Source organism: Cynocephalus volans, chromosome 8 (genome assembly GCF_027409185.1).
Source record: "Cynocephalus volans isolate mCynVol1 chromosome 8, mCynVol1.pri, whole genome shotgun sequence".
NCBI lineage: Eukaryota > Metazoa > Chordata > Mammalia > Dermoptera > Cynocephalidae > Cynocephalus > Cynocephalus volans.
Genome location: NC_084467.1, coordinates 111308570 through 111332683, shown reverse-complemented (window position 1 = coordinate 111332683; position 24114 = coordinate 111308570). Strand labels below are relative to the sequence as shown.

Below are 24114 nucleotides of genomic sequence, written 5' to 3'. Positions count from 1 at the left end.
GACAGTGATGGGTGAAAAGGGTGTCAGGCTGGGTGGGGAGGTGGCTGGCATGTTGAGGGGAAGGGATACCCCAGTTTGACTTTCTGCAGTGACAGGGGCCATTTTGACAGGTTGGACAGGGAGGTCGTGAGCTGGGGCTGGGTGACTGGGAGCCGAGCAGTGAGGCCTGAAATCAGAGATGAGGACGTGATCTGGGAGGCAAGCCCAAGGCCCCAGAAGAGACCCATATATGGCTACTTCTCATGCTGTTATTGCTGAATGAAAGGGTTGAGCCACAGATAAGGGCAGGACTGTTTGATGTTCAGACCTTGGGAAGGACAGGCTGGGAAGGATGTGGAAGAAGCACACAGAGCACTGGCTTGGAGGAAGACTTTATTTTCCCTCCAGCCCCAATCTCACAGCCAAGGCAGTGCACACAACAGCCCCTGTGGCTCTGGTTGGGCAGGTGCAGGGTGGCCTGGCCTCCTGATTAGTGGCTGTGGCCGTGGCCACCGTGGCTGTGGCCATGGCCACCGTGACTGTGACCATGGCCACCGTGACTGTGGCCATGGCCTGAGCTTTGGCCACCTTCCCCGAGGCCTGGCCCGTGGCTGTGGCCCGGCGAGGAGGAACCCTTATGCATCTGCACGTGGGAGGCTTGGGTCAGCCTTGCCATCATGATGATGAATTCCTCAAAGCTCAGCTCCTTGTCTTGGTTGGTGTCCAGGTCTTCCAGGATGTGGTTTATGGTTTTGTCATCCTTCTCATCCTTCTGTGGGAGGGGCAGAGAAGAGAGAGAGCTATCAGGGCTGGGTGTGGCCAGAGGGGAATGGGTAGCACAGTGAATGACCAATGGCAAATGCACAGGGAAGCCCAGCTGCTGGGGCTCAATTTAAAAATTGAAAGCGACCATGGACCAAGTGCCTACGATGGAGCAGATGCTAAACGTGTGCTGAACACTCTCCAATTTATTCCCATCCATCCCTGTGACCTGGGTACTAGGGTTCTCTCCATTTTACAGAAGAGGAAACTGAAGTCAAGAAACCTGCCTGAGTTCACATAATTAGTAAGTCTAGAATGCCTCATTTGGTCCGTACAACAACTTTGACAGGTAGAAGTGGTATCTTCCTTGAGGAAGACTTGAGGAACCAAGTCCTAGAAAGAGTGATTTGTTTTTACAGATTGACAAGGCTCAGAGGCAGACGAGAGGAAGTGCAGACACAGGTGTGACTGAGAGTCCAGTTCTGTCCCCTTCCATCCTCTCTTCCCCATGCCTTCCTGCCTCTCCCTACTCTTCCCTCTGGACGGTACTAAGTAGTGAAACTCATTTCAACTGACATAGTGGGAAGTGCTGGAGAAAACTGGATGTTATGAGGTCTCGAATGGGGTAGAGAGCAGTGGAAATGCTCTGTTGACCCCACAGAGTGAGATGGTCAGCAAGGGGGGTGTCAGAAGAGGAGGAAAGATCCAGGTGGGGAAAGGAAGTGAGACTGGGACCCCTGTGTCCCGCCTTCTCAGTCCAGGACACTGTTTCCCCAAATCTGAAAAAAGCAAAAACAAAAACAAGAAGGCTGTTGGAACTAACACCCCTTCGTGCTAGAACTGCCTAATCAGTTTCAGATCAGGGGAGAAAAACTAATGTTTTCCTGAGTGCTCTGTGCATGCCAGTGCTGTGCTGGGTGCTTTCCGCGTGTCATTTACTAATTTATTTTCTACCATAGACCCTTAGGATTAGCAAAGCCCTCCAGGTCTTCTACACCAAGTTCCTGTCTGAGGTTTAGTGTCTCCTCAGCTTCCTGCCAAGGGGTGGCCTCAGGTGCTTCCCTTCTCAACCTTCAGGTCTCAGTTCCAATATCACCTCCTCAGAGAGGCCCTTCTTGTCCACCCTATCACCTCCACCCACCCAGCCCAGTCACCCACAATATTCTGTCTTATGTTCTTCAAGGCAATTCTTGGCATTGGATTTTTCTGTGCTCTTTATTTGTCAACATCTTTGCTGTGCGTCTCCCCCATTGGGAAAATGGGTTCCCTGCTCACCGCCACATCCCTCCGCCCAGAACAGCACACAGCAGATATTCAATTGAACAATTTCGTGACTCTGTCAGTGCTGTCTCACTTTGAGGTCCGCTAGGCTGGGTTGAAGGAGCTAGAGTTTTCTCTTTGACTGCTGCAGCCTGCACCCCATCCTCCCTCCTTAATCCACACTGCTGCAAGGCTGGGTCAGGCCTGCCAGAGTGCCACCCTACCTTGAGGAAGTTTTGTAGCTCTTTTTTCACCAGCTGTTTGAATTCTTTCTGGTTCAGGGTGTCTGGGTTCCCCAGCCGCGTAGAGTACTGGTGGAAGACGTTGATCACGGTCTCTATGCTGCTTTCCATCTGCGACATTTCACACGCCATCTTGCACTCTGTCTGCATAATGGAGAAGCAAGGGTTGCAGTGCTTAGAATAAAAGGCTAGCTGGCTGGTTAGCTCAGTTGGTTAGAAGAAAAAGCTGTCAGGCTTCCTTGACACTTTCTACTGGCTGATCGCAGGAATGAAGGGAGAAACACAATAAAAAGAAAGCATGGGCTGTAACTTAATTGGGAAACAACCTGTCACATACATGTGAGAAATAATTTTTAGAATATCTGGAAAATTCCAAAAAGCAAAGCATGTAAGGGCAGGGGGCTCTAGCAGAACATGACCTAAGAAAATGTAAAGGAAGTTTTAAAGTGAGCAAAGTCAATCAAAGAGGGCTTCCAGGAGGAGGATTTGGAAGGAAGCTGGGTGGGGGGAGAAAAGCAATAGTTGGTAGGCAGGCTCCTGCCCAGGAAAGTGAGCAGCTCACTTACCAAAGCTGATGAGCTACACAGAGCGTTTGAGAGAGCAGTGTGTGCACAGCATTTATAGGCAGACCCTGGCTGGGATGCTCAGCCCTCCCTAGGGAGGATTGCTTCACAGGTGAGCCATGTGGTAACCCTGAGCCCCATGACTGTTGCTGCCAGGAAGGGGGCTGGGGCAGGACAGGAAATGTTTACAAAGCTCCTTTAGCCTTTTTGTGAAATTTCCAGCCCTGGGCCTGGAACTGGTTTGGGAGGAAGCTGGTTGGTTAGTTCACTTCCCTGCACCCCAACACCCTGCTCTCCCTAAGCAAGTCAGCAAGCCCGCCACTCCTCTGGCACCTCTCAGGCCCCTGTCCCCATTGAGCGTGTGGGGTGTTGTTCCACCTGTGGTAGCCTGAGGCTGGTGGTGGGCTGAGGACCCATGGGGGGCTCCAACCCACTCTGCCTCCCCCATGTGGGCAGTCTATCCCTTCCATCCAGTCCAGTGAAGATGCACAGGACCTTCTCCCATGCTTGCCTGGCTCTGTGATGTGTTCTCAGGAGGGTGAAGGGTTGGCATGGGGTTCTTAGATTCATAGGGTGGGAGTCAGGGTTAGAAGGGTCCTCAGAGGTGATCAACCTCTTGCATTGTAGATGAAGAAACTGATGCCCAGAGGGGGATGGGAGCAAGCTCACGTAATTGGTTGGTGACACAGCAGGAACTGGACCCAGATATCCTGTTTCCTGGTTAGGAGTGATTCGGATTACACCTCCCTCTTGCAGTCTGAGTGAGAGATTCTGAGGGCAAATATGTTTCTAGCATTTTCCAGCATTGCTCTTTTAAATCCTGATCCCAAAGTGGGGTTCATGCCTTCCAGGAACTTACAACCTAGAAGACAGCTGTTTTTATGCAGCCTCCTGGTGGGCAAGACGTGTCCCTCTCCTGCTACAAACTTCCAGTGGCTTCCCATTGGTGGTGGAGAAAGCTGAGATGGCTTAGCTCAGCACATAAAGCCCCTGGGAATGGGCCCCCCATCTGGTCAGGTTCCCCTCACTTCTCCATGGTGGGCACACACGGCCCACCTCCCACCTTGCCATGCCAGGAGTGCTCTTCCCCTACTCTGTAGGGTGAAATCTTACCTATCCCTCATGGCTCAGTTCAAATTCTTAATGTTCATATCCTCCCATGCACACAGCCTGGGGCGTAGCCCGTGAAACACCATCGAATTTGCTGAGTGATCGCATGTCCTTACTGTCGTCCCCACCTCTGGCCCCAGGAAGTGTGCATGGAGGACCACTATGGCACCTTTCCTTACCTCCTGCTCACCCCAGCTCTCACCCTCCGTCCAGTAAGATGTTTCTCTTCTCCCACCTGTTCTAACCCTTTTGTCCAGTCTTTGTGAAGACTTCCCTCATTGCCTTGGCCCCTGCTGACCCCTCTGCCCTCTGAAAGCCAGAGGCAGCCCCTGTGCCTGCTAAGCCTGGGCCCTGAGCATGTCCCGCCTTGCACTGCTGAGACGGCATAAGGAGCAGTGGTTAAGAGTTCAGACCGGCGCTGTGACCTTACTCTGTGCCTCACTTTCCTCATCAGTAAGATAGGATAATAACAGGACCTACCTTGAGTAGTTGCAGCAGTACCTGTAAAGTTGGGAGAAGTTCACAAATAAGAGGTATTGTTATTAGTTACCTTTTCCTTCATTCATACAACATGTATTGTCTGAGCACCTACAGTGTGCCAGACACTAACATTAGACGCTGGGGGAACTTAGTCAGTGAATCACAATACATAGGGAGAGACACTACATTATATTCTGTCTTTCTAATAACATTTTAAACCTTTGGTAGCTAAGGAAAGGGCCTGGCACAGTGCTAAGCACACAGCAAGTATTTAATAAATGCTTATGGAATGCGTGTTTGAATGAAAGAGTAAATCGTCTATGATTGAATGAACTGTGCAGACATGGCCCACGAATACGTGAATGGAAGCTTCAGAGTCCTAACTGACTCTGCTGCCCATTGTTTAAGTTAAGGAAGGAGACACAGACAACAGCCAGCAGCCCACCCTGTGCTTGCCCTCCTGGGGCTGTGAAGAAACCTCCATTGTTTTAGACAATCCTGGCAGGTGTCTTGGGCGCCTTTCCTGCGTGTTCCCACAGCGCCCCCTGCTGCCTATGTCAAAGCACTTTTCACCCTGGACTAAGGATCTCTGATGCGCTTGCGGGGAGCAAGCCACAAGGCGAAGCCCGCTGGGCATAAGAAAATCAACAGCACCAATGGGGTGACTCGTGTCAACTGACATGGGGCCTCAGAGCTGGAGACACTCGAGAGTGGTGGAGACTGTGGCAAATGGCAGCGTTCCTAACATGAAGTGAGAGGCAGTACTCGCTCAGCCTCAAGCAAGGGCTGCTGGATCTCCTGAAGGTCCATGAAATCAGAATTTTTATGTGAAAACTCCTGTTTATAAGAATAACCACAAAAATTCCTTGAACTGTTTAAGTCAAGTGAACAGATATGATGTTGGGGGGGAGGGGAGGGAGTGGACAGGAATGGGTAAAGGGGCATGAAAATCAACTACAAAGTATATTGAGATGTAAAATAAAATAAAATATAAAAAAGAACAGGAAAAAAAAGAAAAGTCCTGTGTATAAAATTTGTGAACTAATTTGAAAGAAAAACAAAAACATTAACAACAAAGCAGGGTATGTGCCCAACAAAGCATGACTGTGGGCGATGGTGGGTAACCTCTGCTCTGCCATGGAGTTCCCAACTTTCAAGTCTGGCTCTTCCATGCTGCCCGCTGCCCACTTCACCTCTGGAGTACTAGCTCTGAGCAAGGGCCTGGCTTGGGAGGTATTGGATAAACATTTGCTCACGGGTGTGCGAATAAATGGAGAAAGGAGCGAATTTGAAATGAACACTGGTCTGTTGTCCTTTGCCCTGTGACTTCCTGCAGAGCCACCGACTAGGATCCTACAGTGTGGTTTCAGGATGGAAGTAAAATAGGGGGAGAGGGAGGGAAGGCTTAGCAGTTAGTGGGAGGGAACAGCCAGCCTGGGCTTTGAATCTGACAGGAGTCCACACCTGAGGACTCCCACATTGACAGTGGGCCCTCATCACAGAAGGTCACAGCTACTGGGCCATCCAGGTTCTGACCCGAGCAGGTGGCTATTCCTGGCTTGATCAGCAGGTGCTGCAACCCTCACCCACCTCCTCCGATGCCAGATGTTGGACTGAGGGTGGTGGGAGGTGGGTCTTCTCCTCAGGGTACTAATTCTCCAGGGAAACTCAGAGCCTCCTGCTAGGGCATGGATTGAGCCCATTTTCCTGGCTGTGGACAGTGACTCTGGAGCTTGTCTTTAGGAGAAAAGGGCATGGTTTCCTCAGCTGGGTCAGAAACGAATAAGCAAACAAGCCAGCAGGCAGAGGCTCCTGTAGCTCCTTCCCCAGGCCCGGAACAAGAGCATGTCTGGGTCTGTCCTTTGTCTGCAGCCCGCCTGCTGCTGCTGCCTTTCTGGGAGGTTTGGCCCTTCTGTGTGGTCATGGGGTGTGACACTGGGCACCCACTGGGACACTCCCCAGGCTCTGCCTCCTCGAACCTGTGGGACCCTGGACTGAGTGGCTGAGAGCTGGGTTCTAGTCCTAGTTTTGCCAGACTTGCTGGTGTCCTTAGAAGTCATTTCCATGTTTAGGCCTCCATTTTCTTATTCATTAGAAAGGAGGTTGGGACAGCTGGCCTTTAAGTCATTTCTAGTGTTGATTCCAGGTTTCTGTGGAATCCTGGTGGGCTCCATGAGTACCATGAGCCTTGTGGCTCCAGGGCACTGTCTCCTGCTATAGCTGTTCCCCCGCCTCCAGCAGATGAAGTCAGGTTCCCCTTCCTCATAGGGAAGCAGAGGCCTGGGACCAATCCCCTCCCAGGTGACATAAAACCTACTGCCTCCTCCTGTCCCTCCCTTCCTCCTTGCTGACACTCCTGGGTGCTCTTCCTTGGAGACCTCTGGATCTGGACCTCCTGACCTCAGGCTCCTGGTATCCCCCATCCTCCTCTGCCCATTCTGGATCTCTGGTGCATTAAGAAGGCTCAGAGAAGTCATCCACAGGTATCCTCAGACCATTGTCCTGCTACCTTTGGGCTCTGGCCACACCAAACCTTGGCCACCCCCTGGCATCCTCATGGCCTCTGTTGACTGGCCATCCTGAGGTCCCTGGGACACCCTGCTGATGGCAGCCCCATTCCCTGTCCCCACTCTGGGCTGCCCCAGCATCCACAGTTGTGTCCCTCCAGTATCCTGGCTTCTTAGACCTGCCACCTGAAGCTTTCCCAAGACTGAACACCTCCCCCTGCCTCCACCTCAGCTGTCTCTGCTCACAATCCCCATAGTTTCTGGGAAACTTTACCTTCCAAATTAAAAAAGCTGGCATTCCCTCTCTGTCCCCTGGCTGCTGTTTTGCAGTCCTCCCTTCTCTCCCATCTCTTGCTGAGCCTGGCTTTTGTCCTCATTATACTCTCCCAGCCAGTATCTTAGTATCTCACTGTTGGTTTCCTCTGCCTCTCAGGAATCCCTTTGAAGAGTACAGCCCTTTGTAGAAAACAGAAGGTTTTCACAAACATCACCATGCTGGCATTATAATTACTGGCCTTTGGGTCTGTCTCCCTCACTTGATTATTAACCTCTTGAGAGTAGAGTTCTTGAGTTACTCATCCCTGGATGGTAAGCTTTGCACATGAGGGACATCTGATAAACGTCTGCAGAATAAAATTGAATGACTCGTTTTTGATAGAATTTATGCTTATAAGATTGTTGTTTCCTGTAATTAAGAAGTTGTGCAACACAGGAGAATGCAGAGAAGGATAAAAGAGAAGTGGGGAGGAGTCATGGAGAATTAGGGGGATGAGGAGGAGTCATGGAGAACTAGGGGGATGAGGGAGATTCCTAGTGGGTGAAAGGCAGCTCCAGAATGGTCGAAGAGCGCATGCTGCCACCTTGTGGCTTACCTGCACTAGGACAGCCTGTGACCTTCCTTTGGTCCCGGATTTTCAACCTTTTAGTTCTGAGGACAATTTTATACTTGTAGAAATTATTGAGTATCCAAAAGAGCTTTTGTGGGTTATACCTATCAATATTTACCATATTGAAATTTTTAAAAATTTAAAATGTTTATTAATTAACTTAAAGTAGTATTAATAAACCCATTACATATTAGCACATTTTAAAAAATTAAAAATAATTATATATATTTTAAACAGATGGTGAGAAGAGTGTCTTTTTTTAAAAACATTTTTGCAGACCTCTTCACTGTAGGGCTTCAAAGAAGACAGCTGGATTCTTCTATCTACTTCTGTATTCAGTGTGTTGCTATATGTTGTTTTGGTTGAAGACATGAATAAAATCCAGCCTCCCATGGCTAAGTAGTTAGAAAAGGGAGAGATATATTAGCAGCCTTCAAAAATAATTGTGGATATTCTTCTTTGATCCTACACCAAAATTCAAGAAGTGGTAGTTTCTTAAAGGTTAGTTGCAAAGTAGAATCTGAAACCTTATCAATGAGTTCTTTGTACTCTGTTACGTTAGAATCAATTGGTCTATCTTGAAATTTGGATGAATTTTTTTATCAGGGCATGATTTTGGCAGGCGAGAATTCTACCACTGAACCACCAATGCTGACTGGGGCATGATTTTGTAACTTCATATATTGGTCACTTGGGAAATATTGGTTCATTGAGTTATGCACATCTCCTAAATGCTGACACATTTCATTATCCTATATATATATATATATATATATATATATATATATATGTGTGTTTATATATAGTATGTATGTATATAAATCACATTCGTTAATACCACTGCTGATCTCATCAATAAGGCCTTTAAATATTGGGACTCTGTCAAACTCAAGGTGGCAGACACAAATTTTCCAAAATTCTAATTTTTGCTTGAACGTTCAATTTTATTATGCTAACAAATTCCATTAGTTGTTTTCCTTGAAGTGAGAGACTCACTTTATTCATTTTCAAGAAAGTGTCTGCCATCTACCCAAGTGTGAGTATCCATAGTTTGGCTGTTATTTGTTCTTTCAAGCAAAAAATGGAGTTGCTTGAAAAAAGTGGCTTGTTCAGTTCACAGCTCAATCACGGGAGTGCTTTTCCTTGAGAGAAACATGGCTGAAATTTAATAAAATGAATGATTCTCACCGCTTCATCAGGAACATTAAGTGAAGCTCTTTGTTTTGAAACAGTGCACTGTGAAGACTGCAGTGACTGCTGGGGCAGTCCGGTGCCACTGCCTGGGTTTATTCTAAGTCACAGACGGCTGTTTGTGTCTTGAGTGTCAATATCAGCACCACGAGGGAAGTGAGGAACCGGGGATTCTCGGCTTGTGGGAGGCTTCCTGTGTTGGCTCAGGGATAGTATTCTGGAAATAGTTTGAACCCCCTGAAGGGTTTCGGGGTCCCCCAGCTTCCATTTGAGAACCACTGCCTCAGGCACACATTACTTGAAGCACACCCATGTGCCTGCCTATGCTTCCTTCCCTTCCCTCTTTCCACTCCTTTTTAAAGCATGCCCTGCTATGCCAGCCACTGGTAAAGAGACAGACTTGGGAGCTGACCTCGTGGAGATTATGATTACAATTTATGATGAATGCTTGGAAGGAGAGGAGGGGTTGAAACTTGGCAAGTCCTTTCCAGTCACTAAGGCCTCTCTGAATTAGCCAGGCTCCAGCGAAGCCTCCAGGCCCTGGTGAATTGTGAGGTGGGGGCACTTGGGAAGGGCCCTGCAGTGTTGGGAGGGGGGCAGAGAGCGACAGGAGCCCACTGGCAGAGTGGGGTGAGATGGGGCTGGGGGGCTGACAAGGGCCAGGTCATTCAGGACTCAGGGTTTTAGTCCTAAATTCACAGAACCAGCGAGGGACAGCCCACTCTGCTCTCTTCCTCCCTTCCGATGCCCTCGTCGAGAACACGTGTGCCTAAGGAAGCCTTCAACCTGTTAGTCCCCAAGAACTTGTGGTCTCTGGATGGGGCAGAGGATTTGTTGGTCCTCTTAGGCAGCCACCTCCCAGTCTCTCCTTGGCTTCTCACTTCCAAACCCCTCTGCAGATGCCCCAAAGGCAAGCCCGCAGACCTTCTCGTTATACGAGCTGTGTTAGTCAGGAAGGGCAGACAGCCCGAAGCATGGAAAAACGACATGTCCCCTAGGTTGGGAGAACTGCAGGGTCCCTAGGAGCTGATCCCGGTCTCTGGTTCTTAGTTTCCTTCATCTCTGTCTCCAGTTCTGCCTCACATGCACCCTTGCCTCAGGACGGAGCTCAGCAGCCCCTGCTCCTGGTCACAGGGCTCCAGCCTGGGCCCATGGGCAAGACTGGGGAGACCAGTGGATAGACCCAGTGCATATTCCAGAGGCCCCTTCCAGGGAGCTTTTCAGGGACCTCGGGCCTGAGAGTAAGACTGCAACTCACTAAGGGCAACACTTTTGGATTCGAGGCATTTCCTCAGTGTCTTGAGGGGCTGCCCCACTCACTGGGAGACCAGCATCCTACTGCATTCTTGGAAAGTGTCATGTGGCATTTCCTCTGCAAAGGCTGAAGGGCCCCAGGAGACCACAGCTGCAGACTGTGGAGTGTGGCTAGGTGATGACTGTAACATGGCCTTGAGCCAGGAGTGGGCAAGGGCATGGAGTTTCTTGGTTTGTAGGAGGTTTCCTGTGTGGGCGACAGTTTGAGGCTGAGGGTGGGGTGTGGAAGGAGGGGAGGTGATGGACGTGCAGGCTACAGAGTCAGGATTAGGCACAGTGAGCTGCCTCCTGGGAATGTGCCTTTCAGTTTCCCTACGTCCTGTCCCTGCTGGTGACCCTGGTGGAAGGGGTGGGTGGGTGTCGGTGAGTGACCTTGTTCCACAGCCTTCAGACTCCTGGAGCAGATCTGTCTTCACGAGCAGGAAGTTCCCAGATGTCAGGGGCATCACCTGGGCCCCACAGGCATCACTGGCTTGGCTGGGCTCGTGGAAGGCTGGGGATGAGGAAGGAGCTCGGGGAGCATGTTGGGCAATCGTGCTCTTTCCCAGGGAGGAGGTGCCTGGGCTTATTCACAGGGCGGGTCCCCAGGTGCTCTCAGCCTGAGTCTGGTCCCACCCAAGTCTCTCTCGATGCTGTGCATGGAGCCTGCTCAGAGCCTCAGACCTCTGCCCTCCTCCTTCTTGCCATCTTTTGTTGAGGACCCCAGGTTTTCCTTTTCTCTCTGGGAAGCCAGAGCCAGGGTACTCCATCCACAGAGGGAGTGCTCTCTAGTGCAAGGGAGAGTGGAGGCGGAGGACCAGTTGCAGAAGGAGGGCAGGGGCCGGAGGCCAGGTCTGAAGGGAAGGAACTGCCAGCCAGTGAGCGGCGAGCCAGCTGCACTCTGACCTGCTGGGCTGGGCAGCACGGGACCCACAGGTACTTCTGAGTGTGCATGTGAGTGCGCTGCTTCTTCAGAAGCCCCCTGCCATCGAAGGGACCGGACTCCACCAGGTGAAGTGTTAAGGTCAGGTTTCCTCTGCCTTGGAACTGGGACATCCCCTGCCCTCCCCCCTGCACACACACACACACACACTCCTTCATCCCCCTCACCTGGCCCTATGTCCACCTGGGAAGAAACTCTCTGCTTTAGACCTACCCATGTGAGTTTAGATTTCTTGGTTATTCCATTCTTAGATTTTACTTCCTTGTCCATAAAAATGGAGGTTAACAATCCTAAGTTACAGGATTAGTGTGAGGTTTGAATAAGACCGCATGTGCAGGGGTCTTCACGGGCCTTGCACACAGTGGATTAATAGGACAAGGGTGTTGAGCACCTGCTATGTGCCTGGGAAGCCTGAGCCAGGTGCTGGCCCTCAGGAGGCCCACGGTGTGTCAAAGGCAGACAGGGCTCCATGCACCCAGGTGGGGGCAGGCGCAGAGGGAGCATGGTCGTTAACTGTCGGTGTATCAGTGTCTCTCCAGGGCTGCCGTCCACACTCGTCCTGTCTGTGTGGTGTCCTGAGACCACATGACGATGTTGCCATGGCTTCTTGTCTTCTCCTCTTTGGGTCTCCAGGCCTGGGGTAAGTTTTATTTTCCTGGACAGCGAGCAACTGAGAAGGTCATGCTAAAGTCTCACGGGAGGGATTCTCAGATGCCTGCTCTCCCTCAGGGAGAGAGCATAGCTTTGTGCTTACAGCATAGGACTTAGAGTCTACAGACCTTGATTCAAGGCCTGGCCTTGCCTCTAGTAATGATTTTAAACACATTTATTCAGCTCTTCAAACCTTACTTTTCTCATCTGAAAATTGAGATAAGGTTATAAACTCCTAAACTAATGGTGAGGATTAAATGAGAACACACACCAAGGACAGAACACTTGGGCAGCAAAAGCACATAAACGGGAGCAGTGATTACATTTGTATTATTATTATTACGCCAATCAAAGTCTAACCTTTGTCTTGGGTTTACGCTTGTCAATGAGAGAAAGTTCCTTGGGGTGAGGATATCAATCGACACACCTCTCCCATCCCCCACGTCCTCCACACAGGAGCAGGGAACAGCAAATGCCCAAAATCCTCCCCAGAGGAACTGCCTAATTTGTGCAGATGATTCAAACCCCTTCTCCACATACACTTCCCCATTGCTCCATTGGGTACAATTCACACAGAAGAGGACTTTGTGGTTTTGAAGTGCCTGAATACATTTCTAGGTCAGTTTTCAGCAATTGTGTGTATAGATGCAGCTCATGAGTAGAGGATAATATTTCCAACCTCCTGCTCTTAACTATTTAACTATCATCCTGGGGGATTACCTGGAGTTGGTGTTGGGGAAGCCATGGCACCTGCTGCTATCAGAGGTGGTCCTCCGGTCAGCGCAGAGAGGTTTCTTGGAGGGGGCTCAGGAGTCCGGGGAGGCAGAGGTGCAGTGGAGAGGGGGCAGCTGTTCCTGGCTAGAGCCTGTGACACTGTGATGGCTGGTATTGTGGGGACCCATGCAAAATGGAATGTTCCTTTGCAGGTGATTCCTCCTGGAACAAAACACAAACTAAACAGATATCAGAGGAGCTTCAGCAGCTCCTGGCCAACATCTCCCAGCTCATTGAAAAAGGAAAACTGGGTCTTGATGGTGAGGAGGCTTGGGGGCTGGCTGGGGTATCTCATGTGAGAAGAATGTTTCTTAGGTCTGCACAGTGACATGTGACTGGGGGCAAATGGGGTTGTGTCACAGAGAGGAGCACCAGCAAACCACCTGCGCAGGTTACCCTAGGTCCTCAGGGTGTAGGGGTGGTGGTACCAGGAGGGGACAGAAACCCAGGAAGGATAGGGACAACTTCTGCAGTCAGGACCCCCTAGCCTGAGGATGGAGACCCAGACCCTGCCCTCAGGGAGTCCTCAGACTGAGGGGGAGATATAGCCCCTGCTCCGAGGGTGCCTGCAGCCTTAGGGGAGATGTAGCCCCCTCAGGGAGCACTCTGGGCCACAGAAGAAAGTGCCATGAGCACACATTGAGGACAGGAAGGCTGAAGGGGAACTAAGTGAGGCTACTCAGGGCTTTCCCCGGGAATAAGTGGGTGAGATGGAAAGGGGGCTTGGGGCAGAGCAGGGAAGGAGCTGGAAGATGGGGTCTGTCTGTGGTGGGGAATCCTGGGCTGGGGGAGCAAGGCATCTAAGCTCTCTGGGCAGCTGCAGACTCTGTGTTGGGAGTGAGTGTCAGTGAGATGGGGCCATGGAGGTGAGCAGGGGAGGGTGGGCCTGCCTGCTGAAGTGCTCCTCCTGGGGCGCTTTCACTGCCATGGGGCAGACACAGCCCAGACCTGCACATATAGTCCAGAGGCTAACATGACAATGGTGAAGCAGGTGCACTGAGCAATGGTCCTGTGATCCCCCCACAGATGTCTTCACCATGGTCTCTCGCCAGGAGTGGGGAGCAGGAGCTGTTGGCTGCAGCACTCGGCTGACCATGCCAGTGGACATCCTTGTCATACACCATGTCCCTGGACTGGAGTGTCACAACCAGACAATCTGCAGCCAGAGGCTGCGGGAGCTGCAGGTCTATCACACCCACAACAACAGCAGCTGCGACGTGGCCTACAAGTAAGAGCTGCCCCACTAGTGTGCTTCTCCTGTCCCTTGTCATCTGCTCTCTGCGTTTTCTGGGTTGTGGTTATATAGGTTTCATGAATAAAATATTTAAAACCCCCATGAAACTCCAAATCCTTTGGAATTTTCTGTGAGGTCCCTGCTCCTGAGATCTCCTAAAAGGTAGCAAGGAAGGTTAGGTACCAACTCTACTTTTCACCTCCTGCAAGCTGGGTCACACCGCACATCACAGGCCATACAAGCTCTCCTCATGCATGAGTGGTTTGTTCCACCCTGTTCTACGAGGCTGGTAGGGCACGTGTCACCATCTCCATGCTATGTGGAGGGAATCCGGGTGGGGAGGTTGTCTGATCTCCTCAGAGTCACACAGCTGTGGAGGTGTGGAGCCTAAACTGACTCAAAACTGTCCCTTTGCCCCTGGCCTGCTCCTGCACACCACACCATGGGCTCCTGCCTCAGTGAGGCGATCGTCCATCTGTTGTCACTCTAGTAGGCCCTCTGGCCCACCTCTGACTTTGGCTCCTGAGCGTGCGGATGGCTTCTGCCTCAAGTGCCCACCGTATCTCTCTGCTTTGCACTCAAGCCTTCCCTGAGTCCCTAATGGTGAAGGGAGTTAATGTCCCTCTGGGCGACAGGAGTTAGCTGGTGGGTAATTTCCTCAGGCCCAACCCTTCTGAGGGACAGTTCTAAAGTGCATGGACACAGTTCCTTGAGAGGCTGCAGGGTGGGGGGCGAGGTCCCCAGGTGGCCACTGTGAAGCCAGCCCAATTCCACATACTTTGTTGGGTTTCTTTCTTCTGTCCTACCCTCCTTGCTCCCTCACTGTGGCTTCTGGGATCCCTTCCCTAATTAACTGCCTGCATCCAGGTTCCTGTCTCAGGCGCTGCTGCATGGGAACCTTCTGTAAGACAGTTACCCAGCAGGGAGAAAGCAAGGAACAGCCTGTGGGGATTGCACAGGCAGCATGCATTTTGCAGGAGGGAGGAAAGCCATGTCAAAGGAAGTGTGGAGAAGAATTTTACACTGTGTGGTTGGGCCAGTGTTAGTTACTATGGAGGTCCCAGGACCCCTTCTCCTTCCGAGTATGTAGGATGATTTATATAAAACTCTGGCATCTAAACAAGGGAGGCAGGAAGAAAGCATACGAGTGGATCCTTTTGAATTCTAAGGACTAGCTTAATGACTTGGTCTTTCCACTGTCTGGGAAGGAGTCCATGCAAATTTCTTCTAGTGACCATGGCTTGGGCCCTCCCTTTGGAGGCTGGGTAAGTGGTTTCCTCTCTCAGGGATGTGCTACAGTGCCAGCCATTTTTTTCCCCCAAATTTTATTTATTTTTTATATTTTATTGGTTATGTATATTCATGGGGTAAAAAGCTGACCATCACCACTCATAGCGCAAGCCATTAAATCCATATTTTCTTGCTCCACAGCTTCCTGGTTGGGGATGACGGCAGGGTGTATGAAGGTGTTGGCTGGAACGTCCAAGGGGTGCACACCCAGGGCTACAACAACGTGTCCCTGGGCTTTGCCTTCTTTGGCACTAAGGAAGGTAATGGTCATCGCATTTGACCCTTCCCCTAAGGAGTTCTCGACTCCTTTGTCTCAACACTCTGCTGTCTTCCCACCCTTTTCATACTCTCTGAAGATCCACTCTCTGAATTCTCCTCTCCCTTGACTTCCACAACATGGCATCGTGATGGTCCTGCTCCTACTGCTCGGGCTTCCTTCTCAGCCCCTGTGGCAGGCTTCTCTTCCTTCAGCCAGCTCATGGGTGGAGATGCGAAGCACTCGTCCTCCCTCTGCAAGCTTGTTTTCCTGCTCTCCCCTCGAACAGATCTGGGCTTCTGCTCTTACCTTTATGTCAATGACTATCATGTCTTCCTCTCCAGCTCTGACATTTCTGTAGCTGCAGTCTGTGCTTCCCGATTTCCTGCCAGGCACCTCCTCCTTCCTTCTCTTAATCCTAGATTTTCTATACATTAGAACAAAACAATAGCAACAGCAAAAACACCTAGAGGCCTCTAATCTCTGGCTCCCTTCCACTTTCTTCTAGTCTGTTGCTCCTGGCCCCCCACTACCTGCATCCTAACATACATACTTCAGGATCGTCCCTTTGAATTTGTGCACCCTTTACTGTTAACAAAGATCTTGCATATCTAGTTTCTCATTTTTCCCTTCCAAATATCCTTTGAGATAGTCCAGGTAGATTCATTATCCCTGTCATGCAAAGGTGCAGCCTGAGTTTCAGACAGGTAAATGACTCAAAGTGACACAACTATAAGGAGAGGAGTCATAATACAAGCCCATATCTTCAATTTCCAACTCCAGGGTGGTTTCCAGCATGCTGGAGGACTCTGTATTCAGCCTGTTTTTTTCGTTTTTGTTTTTTTTTATAATGACTACTCATTGCCACTTGTTAGCTTGGGATCCTGAGCATCTTACTTCTTGGAGCCTCAAGTTCCTCTTTACAAGTAATGGGGTTAGTTATCACATCTACCCAGAGATTTGTGGTAAGGATTAAATGGGTTAATGCAGGTAAAGAGCCTGGCACATGCCTGGAAGGGACCCTGTTGATGGAAGCCCTGACCGGGCCAGGTGGGTGCTCTTGAGTACGGTGATGCCTTTGAGCTCCTTCAGGGTAGGAGGGAGTGGAGGAATGAAGTCCTGGCAGGTCATTGGGAAAGGGCTTCATTCTGAGCCACTGAGAGCTCTGTCCAGGCAGATCCTTGACTTTCAGCCTCTCCGTCCTGGGACAGGAGCCTGTTCCATTTTCTTTCACTCCAACAGCTGTGCAGGGGCTGGAACTCCTCCTCCGCTCCCCCCCTCGGTTCCGCTCAAACTCAGGCCAGACTGAGATTTCCCACAGATCACTCTCTTCCAGGCCACAGTCCCAGCCCTGCTGCTCTGTCAACCATGGAGGGGCTAATAGCCTATGCTGTCCAGAAGGGCTACCTGTCATCCAGGTACATTCAGCCACTTCTTGTGAAGGGTGAAAACTGCCTGGCTCCTCGGCAGAAGGCGAGTCTGAAGAAAGGTAAGACCTTTAGCCTTACTGGGCTTCCCTCCAGACTCCCCACACTAACTCTCAAACACTACTGGGGTGATCTTTCAGTCGGGCTCTCATTGGATTCTGGACTCTCCAAGGTTCAGAGAATTGGGTGATCAGGTGCCTACGAGAAGGAAACCTTGAGAGGGTGGCAAACCTTGAGAAGGACCCTCCAGACCACCTCTTTATCCTTCAGACCCCTGGCATGACAGGGCCACGGCATTATGCCTGTGTCACACACGCGTACTCATTTCTTCGCTCACTCTACAGCTGCTTGCTGAGCCCCCGCTAGAGCCTGAGAACCAAAGGAACAAAACACAGCAATCCCTGACCTCATGGAGTTTCAGTCTAGAGAGCAGAGAAAGACAATAAACGAATAAGCAAGTAAAATATTTGGTACATCGTATGGTGAAAAGTGCTATAGAGGGGAAAAAAGCATAGAAAGGGATAGATGATGTTACACACATATTTATATATTCCTATGCTCACATACAAACACACACGCACAAATGCACATTTGTGAATACAAAACTAGAACAGCACTAACAGACTGCAGGGCTGAGGAAAACAAGTCACCACTTACACTGACTTTAAAGGAAGAGTTTATCACGATTCAGGTAATAAAAGGTGGACACTATTTTGGGCTTACCAAGCAGCAACATCAAAAACAGTAAAGTTAATGAACACTTTCAGCCTTTTTTTGGGGGCTTAATAAAGTTTAATAGAAAACAATCATCTTGTTTTAAGGCCTCAGATAAATTTGATTTCTGCTTTTGGACTGGTACTGTCTGTCAATAAATGACAGATGAGTTTGATGGATTATAAATGACTCTCAGAGACATGTTTTCAGAGTAAAGCATCCGTGTCGCACTGCTGGGACGCAGTCTGCTGCTCAGTCCCCCAGTCTTGGTGAGAACAGAATGTCTGGGAGCAGCTGGGATGCTGAGGATCCTGGGGACTGCGTTGGCCTTCGGCAGTGAGGTGGTTGACACGGGCTGGCGAAATGAATCCTCCGCGTTTTCTTTTCTTCCCCCACCACAGCTTGCCCCAGCATTGTCCTCCGGTCTGCTTGGGGGGCTGGGGAGACCCCCTGTCCAAAGCTGAACCTCCCTGCTAAGTACACCATCATCATCCACACTGGTGGGAGGACCTGCAACATGTCTGATGAGTGCCGCCTGCTGGTCCAGGACATCCGGTCCCTCTTCATGGACAGAGTCAAGTCATGCGACATCGGGTATAAGTAAGTGGGTCTGAAGACAGTGGGCTTCTTTTCCCTTGGGGGCAGACATGGAACCCTCGAAAGGAAGGGGAAAGGGCACTGATATTTGCTGAGTTCTCGCCGTTTGGGAGGCACTTTATGGATCATCACACTGACTTGTCACACAAGTCAGTGGCCACAGGTGGGTCTTATTTAGGAAGTAGCTAAGGGGGTAGTCATTCCCCTAAGCATGTTCTCCAGACACGCGTCCTTTTGAAGGTGGTATATTGACGTGATGGATGCCAAGATGCTGCTGAAAAGATATTAGAGGAAGCAGAATGCACGAGAAATTGTGAAACCCGTAGAAAAGATGATCTAAGTGCCATCGCCTCCCACTACTCAGTGGCTCTGGCTCTGCCCCTTGGTTTGGCTACAGCCTGAAACTTGTTCTGCCTGCATCAGACTCACGCCATTTCTCTGCATCTAGAAATGGTCAGCCTCCCTGGGGAGACTATTTTTCCTGTCTGAAGGAAGAGGAGAGACCAGATAATATCTCTTGATTTCTCAAATGCCAAGATCCGTGATTCTTTAGTGAAGAACATATCGACCTAACGGGGAGAGTAAACATTTCTTTTTTTTTTTTTTTCCTCATTAAGCATTGTATTAATGAGTCCCAAATTTCTGTGAAAGATTTTTGGTCAAGTTGTTTTCTTTAAAAAGTACTAATTTTAAAAACTAGTAACTTAAAACTGCCATACACATATAAAAACAAATTTAAATTTCCACAAAACAAGTTTAAATTTCTTGAAGGATGCTTTCAGAGCTCACAGATAAGACATCTGGGGTTACAGCCCATCTTATGTCCCGTCAGAAATAGCACACTAAATTTTAAGTCTCAGGACAGGCCACCACTAACCCATATGGTGTATTGGTACACATTGACAGAAAGAGCCCCTAACTTTAGGGGCATTCATGGCTTAGCGAGTGGAGATGGATTTCAGTTCCTATTGTCCCCAAACCATGCACCTCAGTGCAGGATGCAACCTGCACAGCCATATGCAGTGGCTCTGCCTTAGATGGACTTACCATCACTTGGTATATGCCTCTGGGCAGACCGTCCCATCTCTCTCTGTCCCCATTTTTAGTAGCAATCCTTTCAAGATAGGAGAAAACTTTTCCTCCATCATCTGTCATCTATCAGGACCTACCAAGTGCTTTGCTAGATCCTGCCATGCAGGACTATTCATAGTGTTGCTCTCTAATTAGAGTGAATCCCTGAAAATTAACTATAAATTGGAAATCCTAAACTGGAAAATGGAAGAAAGTAGGGGGAGGTCCTTTCTCTTTTCCCACTCATGTTTCAAGGTGCAGTTACCTATCCCTTCCTTTTGACCTTTTATCATGTCCGTTCTATCATAACTCATGACTGTGCCATTTCTTAGCTTGAGGTGATCTGTAGTCAGGATTAAACACTCGCTTGCTCCTAATTGTAATTCACTGAAAAGGTGATTGAGTGTATATGCTTGTGGGCACTAGACTGTGCTCTGGGAATGCCAAAAGATGTAGCACAGGTGTGGTTCTTGCTTTCATGGAGCTAATACTATAGACAGGAAGGAAAATAAGTTCTAATAAGGTACCTTAAGTGTCATGACAGAGAACACATGGAGGCTAAACAGGGGGCTTAGGTTGCTGGTGGTGGATGTGAGGGAAGCGCTCCCTGAGCGAGCACCATATGAACTGTGACCTAAAGGGTGAGTGGGAGCAAGTCAGTGTTTCAGACAGAGGGAAAGGACCTCTGTGGAAAAGTGGGGATTTCAGCCTGAGAAGTGTGACTTTGAGGAGCTGAGAGACATTTATCATGATAAATACAGATGCCAGAGAGGAGAATGCAGAGAGGTGAGGCCATGGAGGCAAACAGGGGTAGATCATGAAGGATCTTAAGTAGGGGAGTTTGGACTTGGTGCCAAGGGTTTTGACATGGTAAGATTTGTATTGCAGAAAGACCACCCTGGCTGTTGCTTCAGGAATGGATTAAAAAAGGTTAAAACCAAAGGCAGTGAGGTCTGGGGACTGTGTAGCAATCCAGGCAAGCCAACATGTGATATGGCCAGGGTGGAGGCAGCTGTCTGGAGAGACATGGAGGAACTTAAGAGGTCAGTGGAGGTTAATGGTTAATGACTGAGATGTAGGGGTACAGGAGGGAGAGTGGTTCATGAGTGGGTGAAGGGGGTGGGCTGATGCTCCTACTCCCGACTGGGGCCAGTGAGTGGAGGGGCTGGTGCCTTTCACCAGGATAGGACCCCAGAAAGGGGAACAGGTCAGGGAGGAGGTGGATCCAGTTGGGAACAAGTGGACTTTCATGGGTGGCAACTGAAACAAAAGTGGATGGTTAGTTTTTAAAGAATGTGTTGGATGAGGAGAGAAGAGGGCTTGGGGTAGCGTCCTGAGGGACCCCACATTTAAGGAAAGAGCACTGAAGATGAGGTGCAGGAGGGTGGGTAGCCAGAGATGAAGAAAGCCAGGAGAGTGTGGTGTGATGGAAGCCAAGGAAAGAGAAGGTTTGGAGAAGGAAAGAGAAGTTGACAGAGTCAAATGTGCAGAGAGATCAAGTCAGGTAAGGATGGAGATGTGTACATTGTACTTAGTGGACAGGAGCTCCTGGGTCACCGTGGGGGAAAGGCCCAGGGAATGAAAGCTGTCATCCTGTACTTTCTTCATTGACTGTGACTGTGGGCAGCAGAAGTGTTCTGGAGCCAGATGGGCATGTGCTGGCTCATGAGAACTGATTGTTAGAGATTCAGGAATTTTGAGAACCGGTTGTTAACTTGGTAACCTGAATCAGCCATAGTTGGAGTTTTACAAATGCTATAAATCAGGATTCCCTCTCCCTACTCTGTCTTCCCCATTTCCCCAAGCTGGTTTACCAGCACACCACTGGCAAGGATTCTGTTTTATTTGTCTCTGTAACTCAGTGCTTAAAATTGAATAGATAATCAATGTCTGATGGGTAAAGATGTAAATGAATTAATGAATGAAAGAGAGAAACAAACCCAGAGTGCTGATCTCCATCTCTCCTTGTGGTCCTCTAGCTTCCTTGTGGGCCAGGATGGTGTCATTTATGAAGGGGTGGGCTGGAATTTCCAAGGCTCCCATACCTTTGGCTACAACGATATTGCCCTGGGCATCGCCTTCATGGGCACCTTCACAGGTAAGAGGGTTCTTTGGGCAGTCATCGCATGGTATTTGAAGGAGGGAATCTTCCATTTCATGGAAAACAAAGGCATCAGACTCAGGCATCATTTAAGTGCCCACATATGCTGGATTGGCTAAGCTTCAAATTTGACACTGGACTAAACTGAATGTGACCAGAGATGACCCCGAGACAGAATGCTCATTCTAAATCTATCTCCTTCATACACAGCCAAATGTCTCTCTTTCAATATTCGAGGAATGAGTAAAGCAAGAGGAAAAGATCTTTGTGCATATTTTTAGCTCATCTTAGGTGGCAGATGCATCTTTCTTGGTTACCATGGCAACAGTGTGGGGACACTCTGGCTTGTATGCCAAAGCCACAGATGAGCCCCAGTGTCTGCACTGAGAGAGCACACTGTGAATTGTCATGGCTCAGAGCTCCTGATCAGTTTGTTTAGACACAGGAGCCTTTTGCTGAGCCTCTGGAAAGAGAAGGTCATATCTGGGGCTGGTTCAGGCTGATACTAATGTGGGCATTGGGTGGGGGTAGGGGGTGACCCAGGACTGTGCCTGGAGATGGGGGTGAGCACTAGGCTGGGCATGCAGAGGGTATAGGCAGCAGATCTGTGGCTAAAGCAAATTTTCTCAGCCTCAGCACCATGGATGTTTTGGATCAGATAACTCTTTGTTGTGGGGGGCTGTCCTGCGCAATGTAGGATGTTTAGCAGTATCCCTGGCTTCCACCAAGTAGGTGACAACAGCATCCTTCCTCCCCCCTATTAGTTTTGACAAACAAAAATGCCCCCAACATTGCCAATGGCTGCCAGGGGCCTAAATTTCCCCCAGTAGAGAACTACCAGGTTAAACACTTGTGGTGAATAAAGTGTTTGCACATCCTCAGCAGGACTGTATGTATTATCACAGGCTCAGTCCTTTTGATTCAGGAGAACTTTGGCACTGAGGAATCTAAAGTCTTGACCTGGTTTTCTGTCTGTCTATAGGATGGTTGTCAACAGTGTAATACACTAACTAGTTGATGGGGGTGGGGTGAGGTAGGGTCTAGTACTGTTTCCTGTCCTGAGCAGGTCGCCCTGGAATCCTGTGACCTATGGGTGAACTGTGTTTTGCAGGTACCCCACCCAATGCCGTGGCACTGGAGGCAGCCCAGGACCTGATCCAGTGTGCTGTGGTCGAGGGCTACCTGACACCCAACTATCTGCTGGTGGGCCACAGTGATGTGGCCAACGTTCTGTCCCCTGGGCAGGCTTTGTACAACATCATCCGCACCTGGCCTCATTTCAAACCCTGAGGGAAGCCCCAGCTCCTTCTGCTCCTCCTTCCCTGTTGGTCTCTCCTGTCCCCACCACCCACCCCAGCTCAACACCTGTGTCCCCTCCCTGCCAGCCATCCTGTCCCTCCTTTCTCAGGTTAGTATGATCACGTCTTCCTCCCTGGCTAATATCCTCCAGCATCCCCCAAGTCCTGTAGGTGGGCATTCACAGCCCTCTGTGTCTGAGTCCAGCCTTCCTCTCCCGTCACCTTCCCCTCCCTGGGCACCCAGTTCCTCAACCAGGTGAGATGACGGGCTGGTCCCTGCTGTCCTTCTCTCTCCCTTGTGTGCACCCCTCTGCCTGGTGTGCCTCCCCTTGTGTCTAGCTGGTGGCCCCACCCCTACCCCATGGGCACCCCCCTGCTCACAAGACTGTGCAGATCTGACACAGCCCTTCTGTAAGGGCTGTCATTGTTTATGGCCATGTCTGTTCTCTCTAATGGACTGTGAGTTTCTCCAGGGCAGGAACTGTGTTTTATTCTCTCTGTGTCCTCGGTTCCTCAGCAGTGTCTGGAATTTAATAGGTGCTGTAGATGTTTGTGGAAGAAATGGATGAATAAAGGAATGAGTGGATCCAAGTCCCTGCTCACTTTGCCATTTGCTCCATCATCCCCTCTTTGGGGGGCCCTCCCTGACAGCACCCCCATCCTGCCAGTGCTCTCTCTGCTCCTGCTCCCTTGCGGTCTGAGGGTAACTTTTCAGAGAGCCCTCCAAACAGATTGTCTCCTCTAAGTCCTTGCTGTAAAGAAATTATTTCCTGAACATTTGCACCAGGTACAACAGTAACATGTATCTCATGAGGTTTGTGGGATTCAGTGTGTTATTATGTTAAAGTGTTTAGAACCAGTGCTTGATACATGGTTACTCTGTACCTGTCAGCTGTTATTGTTTTTGTCTCTGTCTCCCCAGAACACCCTGGGACAGGAGCCATGTGCTCCTCCAGGACCAGGCCAGGCTGTGTCCATACAAGCCCAGTCCCTGTGGCCTGCCCTTGCTTGGCCTGGCCCTGCTGGGCACTGGCCTGAGTGAGGACCCAGAGCCCTGGTGCTCTGCAGCTACCCTGCCTGGGCTCTTCATCCTACTAACTGGAGGCACATGCAGTGCTCTTTGTTTTCTCTGGGTCTTGGTCTGGAAAAAAGGGGAGGAGTGTAAGAGGAAAAGAAGAGGGATAAATAAAAGGAAAAAAAAATATGGTTTTTTTTGTTATAATTTTTTTAGGTCCTCATATTTTGTCTTGCTTTTATAATGTTTCTGTAGCTCTTATAATAACAGAAATAAATGTAAGAGTCTCACGTTTTTAAAGCAAATATTGTGTGTTTTTCAAAGTGTATAATGACCTTGCTTGACCTCAGTCTCCTTGTCTGCCATTTGCTCTCAGGCTGTCAGTGTGAAGGAGTGTGGGAATTATCCTCCTTATTTCCCAAGGAGCAGACCAGCCCAGAGAGACTCTTGGTCTCTTTTTGTCTCACAC

At 49.7% G+C, this 24114-nt stretch overlaps 2 protein-coding genes across 2 annotated transcripts; one reads left to right on the top strand and one right to left on the bottom strand.

Moving 5' to 3' along the window:
* Positions 1-394: 394 nt before the first annotated feature.
* Positions 395-2821, bottom strand: S100A9 (S100 calcium binding protein A9). The gene is made up of 3 exons (XM_063107186.1): positions 2810-2821; positions 2226-2387; positions 395-751 (listed from the first exon to the last, which is right to left on the bottom strand). Exons 2-3 carry the CDS (start codon positions 2373-2375, stop codon positions 470-472), a joined length of 432 nt encoding a protein of 143 aa, XP_062963256.1. The 5' UTR covers positions 2376-2387; positions 2810-2821; the 3' UTR covers positions 395-469.
* An 8987-nt stretch (positions 2822-11808) lies between these two features.
* PGLYRP4 (peptidoglycan recognition protein 4) lies at positions 11809-22622 on the top strand. Its single transcript, XM_063105840.1, has 8 exons — positions 11809-11857; positions 12795-12902; positions 13669-13870; positions 15308-15426; positions 16759-16911; positions 17965-18163; positions 21211-21329; positions 22444-22622. Exons 1-8 carry the CDS (start codon positions 11809-11811, stop codon positions 22620-22622), a joined length of 1128 nt encoding a protein of 375 aa, XP_062961910.1.
* The last annotated feature ends 1492 nt before the right edge of the window (positions 22623-24114 follow it).

Excerpts from the sequence above, each read along its gene's own strand:
- S100A9 (XM_063107186.1), bottom strand. The coding sequence starts at position 2,375 with ATGGCGTGTGAAATGTCGCAGATGGAAAGCAGCATAGAGACCGTGATC. Across the intron at positions 752-2,225 it reads AGCTACAAAACTTCCTCAAG|AAGGATGAGAAGGATGACAA; the intron begins GTAGGGTGGCAC and ends CCCCTCCCACAG.
- PGLYRP4 (XM_063105840.1), top strand. The coding sequence starts at position 11,809 with ATGTTGCCATGGCTTCTTGTCTTCTCCTCTTTGGGTCTCCAGGCCTGG. Across the intron at positions 13,871-15,307 it reads AGCTGCGACGTGGCCTACAA|CTTCCTGGTTGGGGATGACG; the intron begins GTAAGAGCTGCC and ends CTTGCTCCACAG. Across the intron at positions 18,164-21,210 it reads TCATGCGACATCGGGTATAA|CTTCCTTGTGGGCCAGGATG; the intron begins GTAAGTGGGTCT and ends GTGGTCCTCTAG.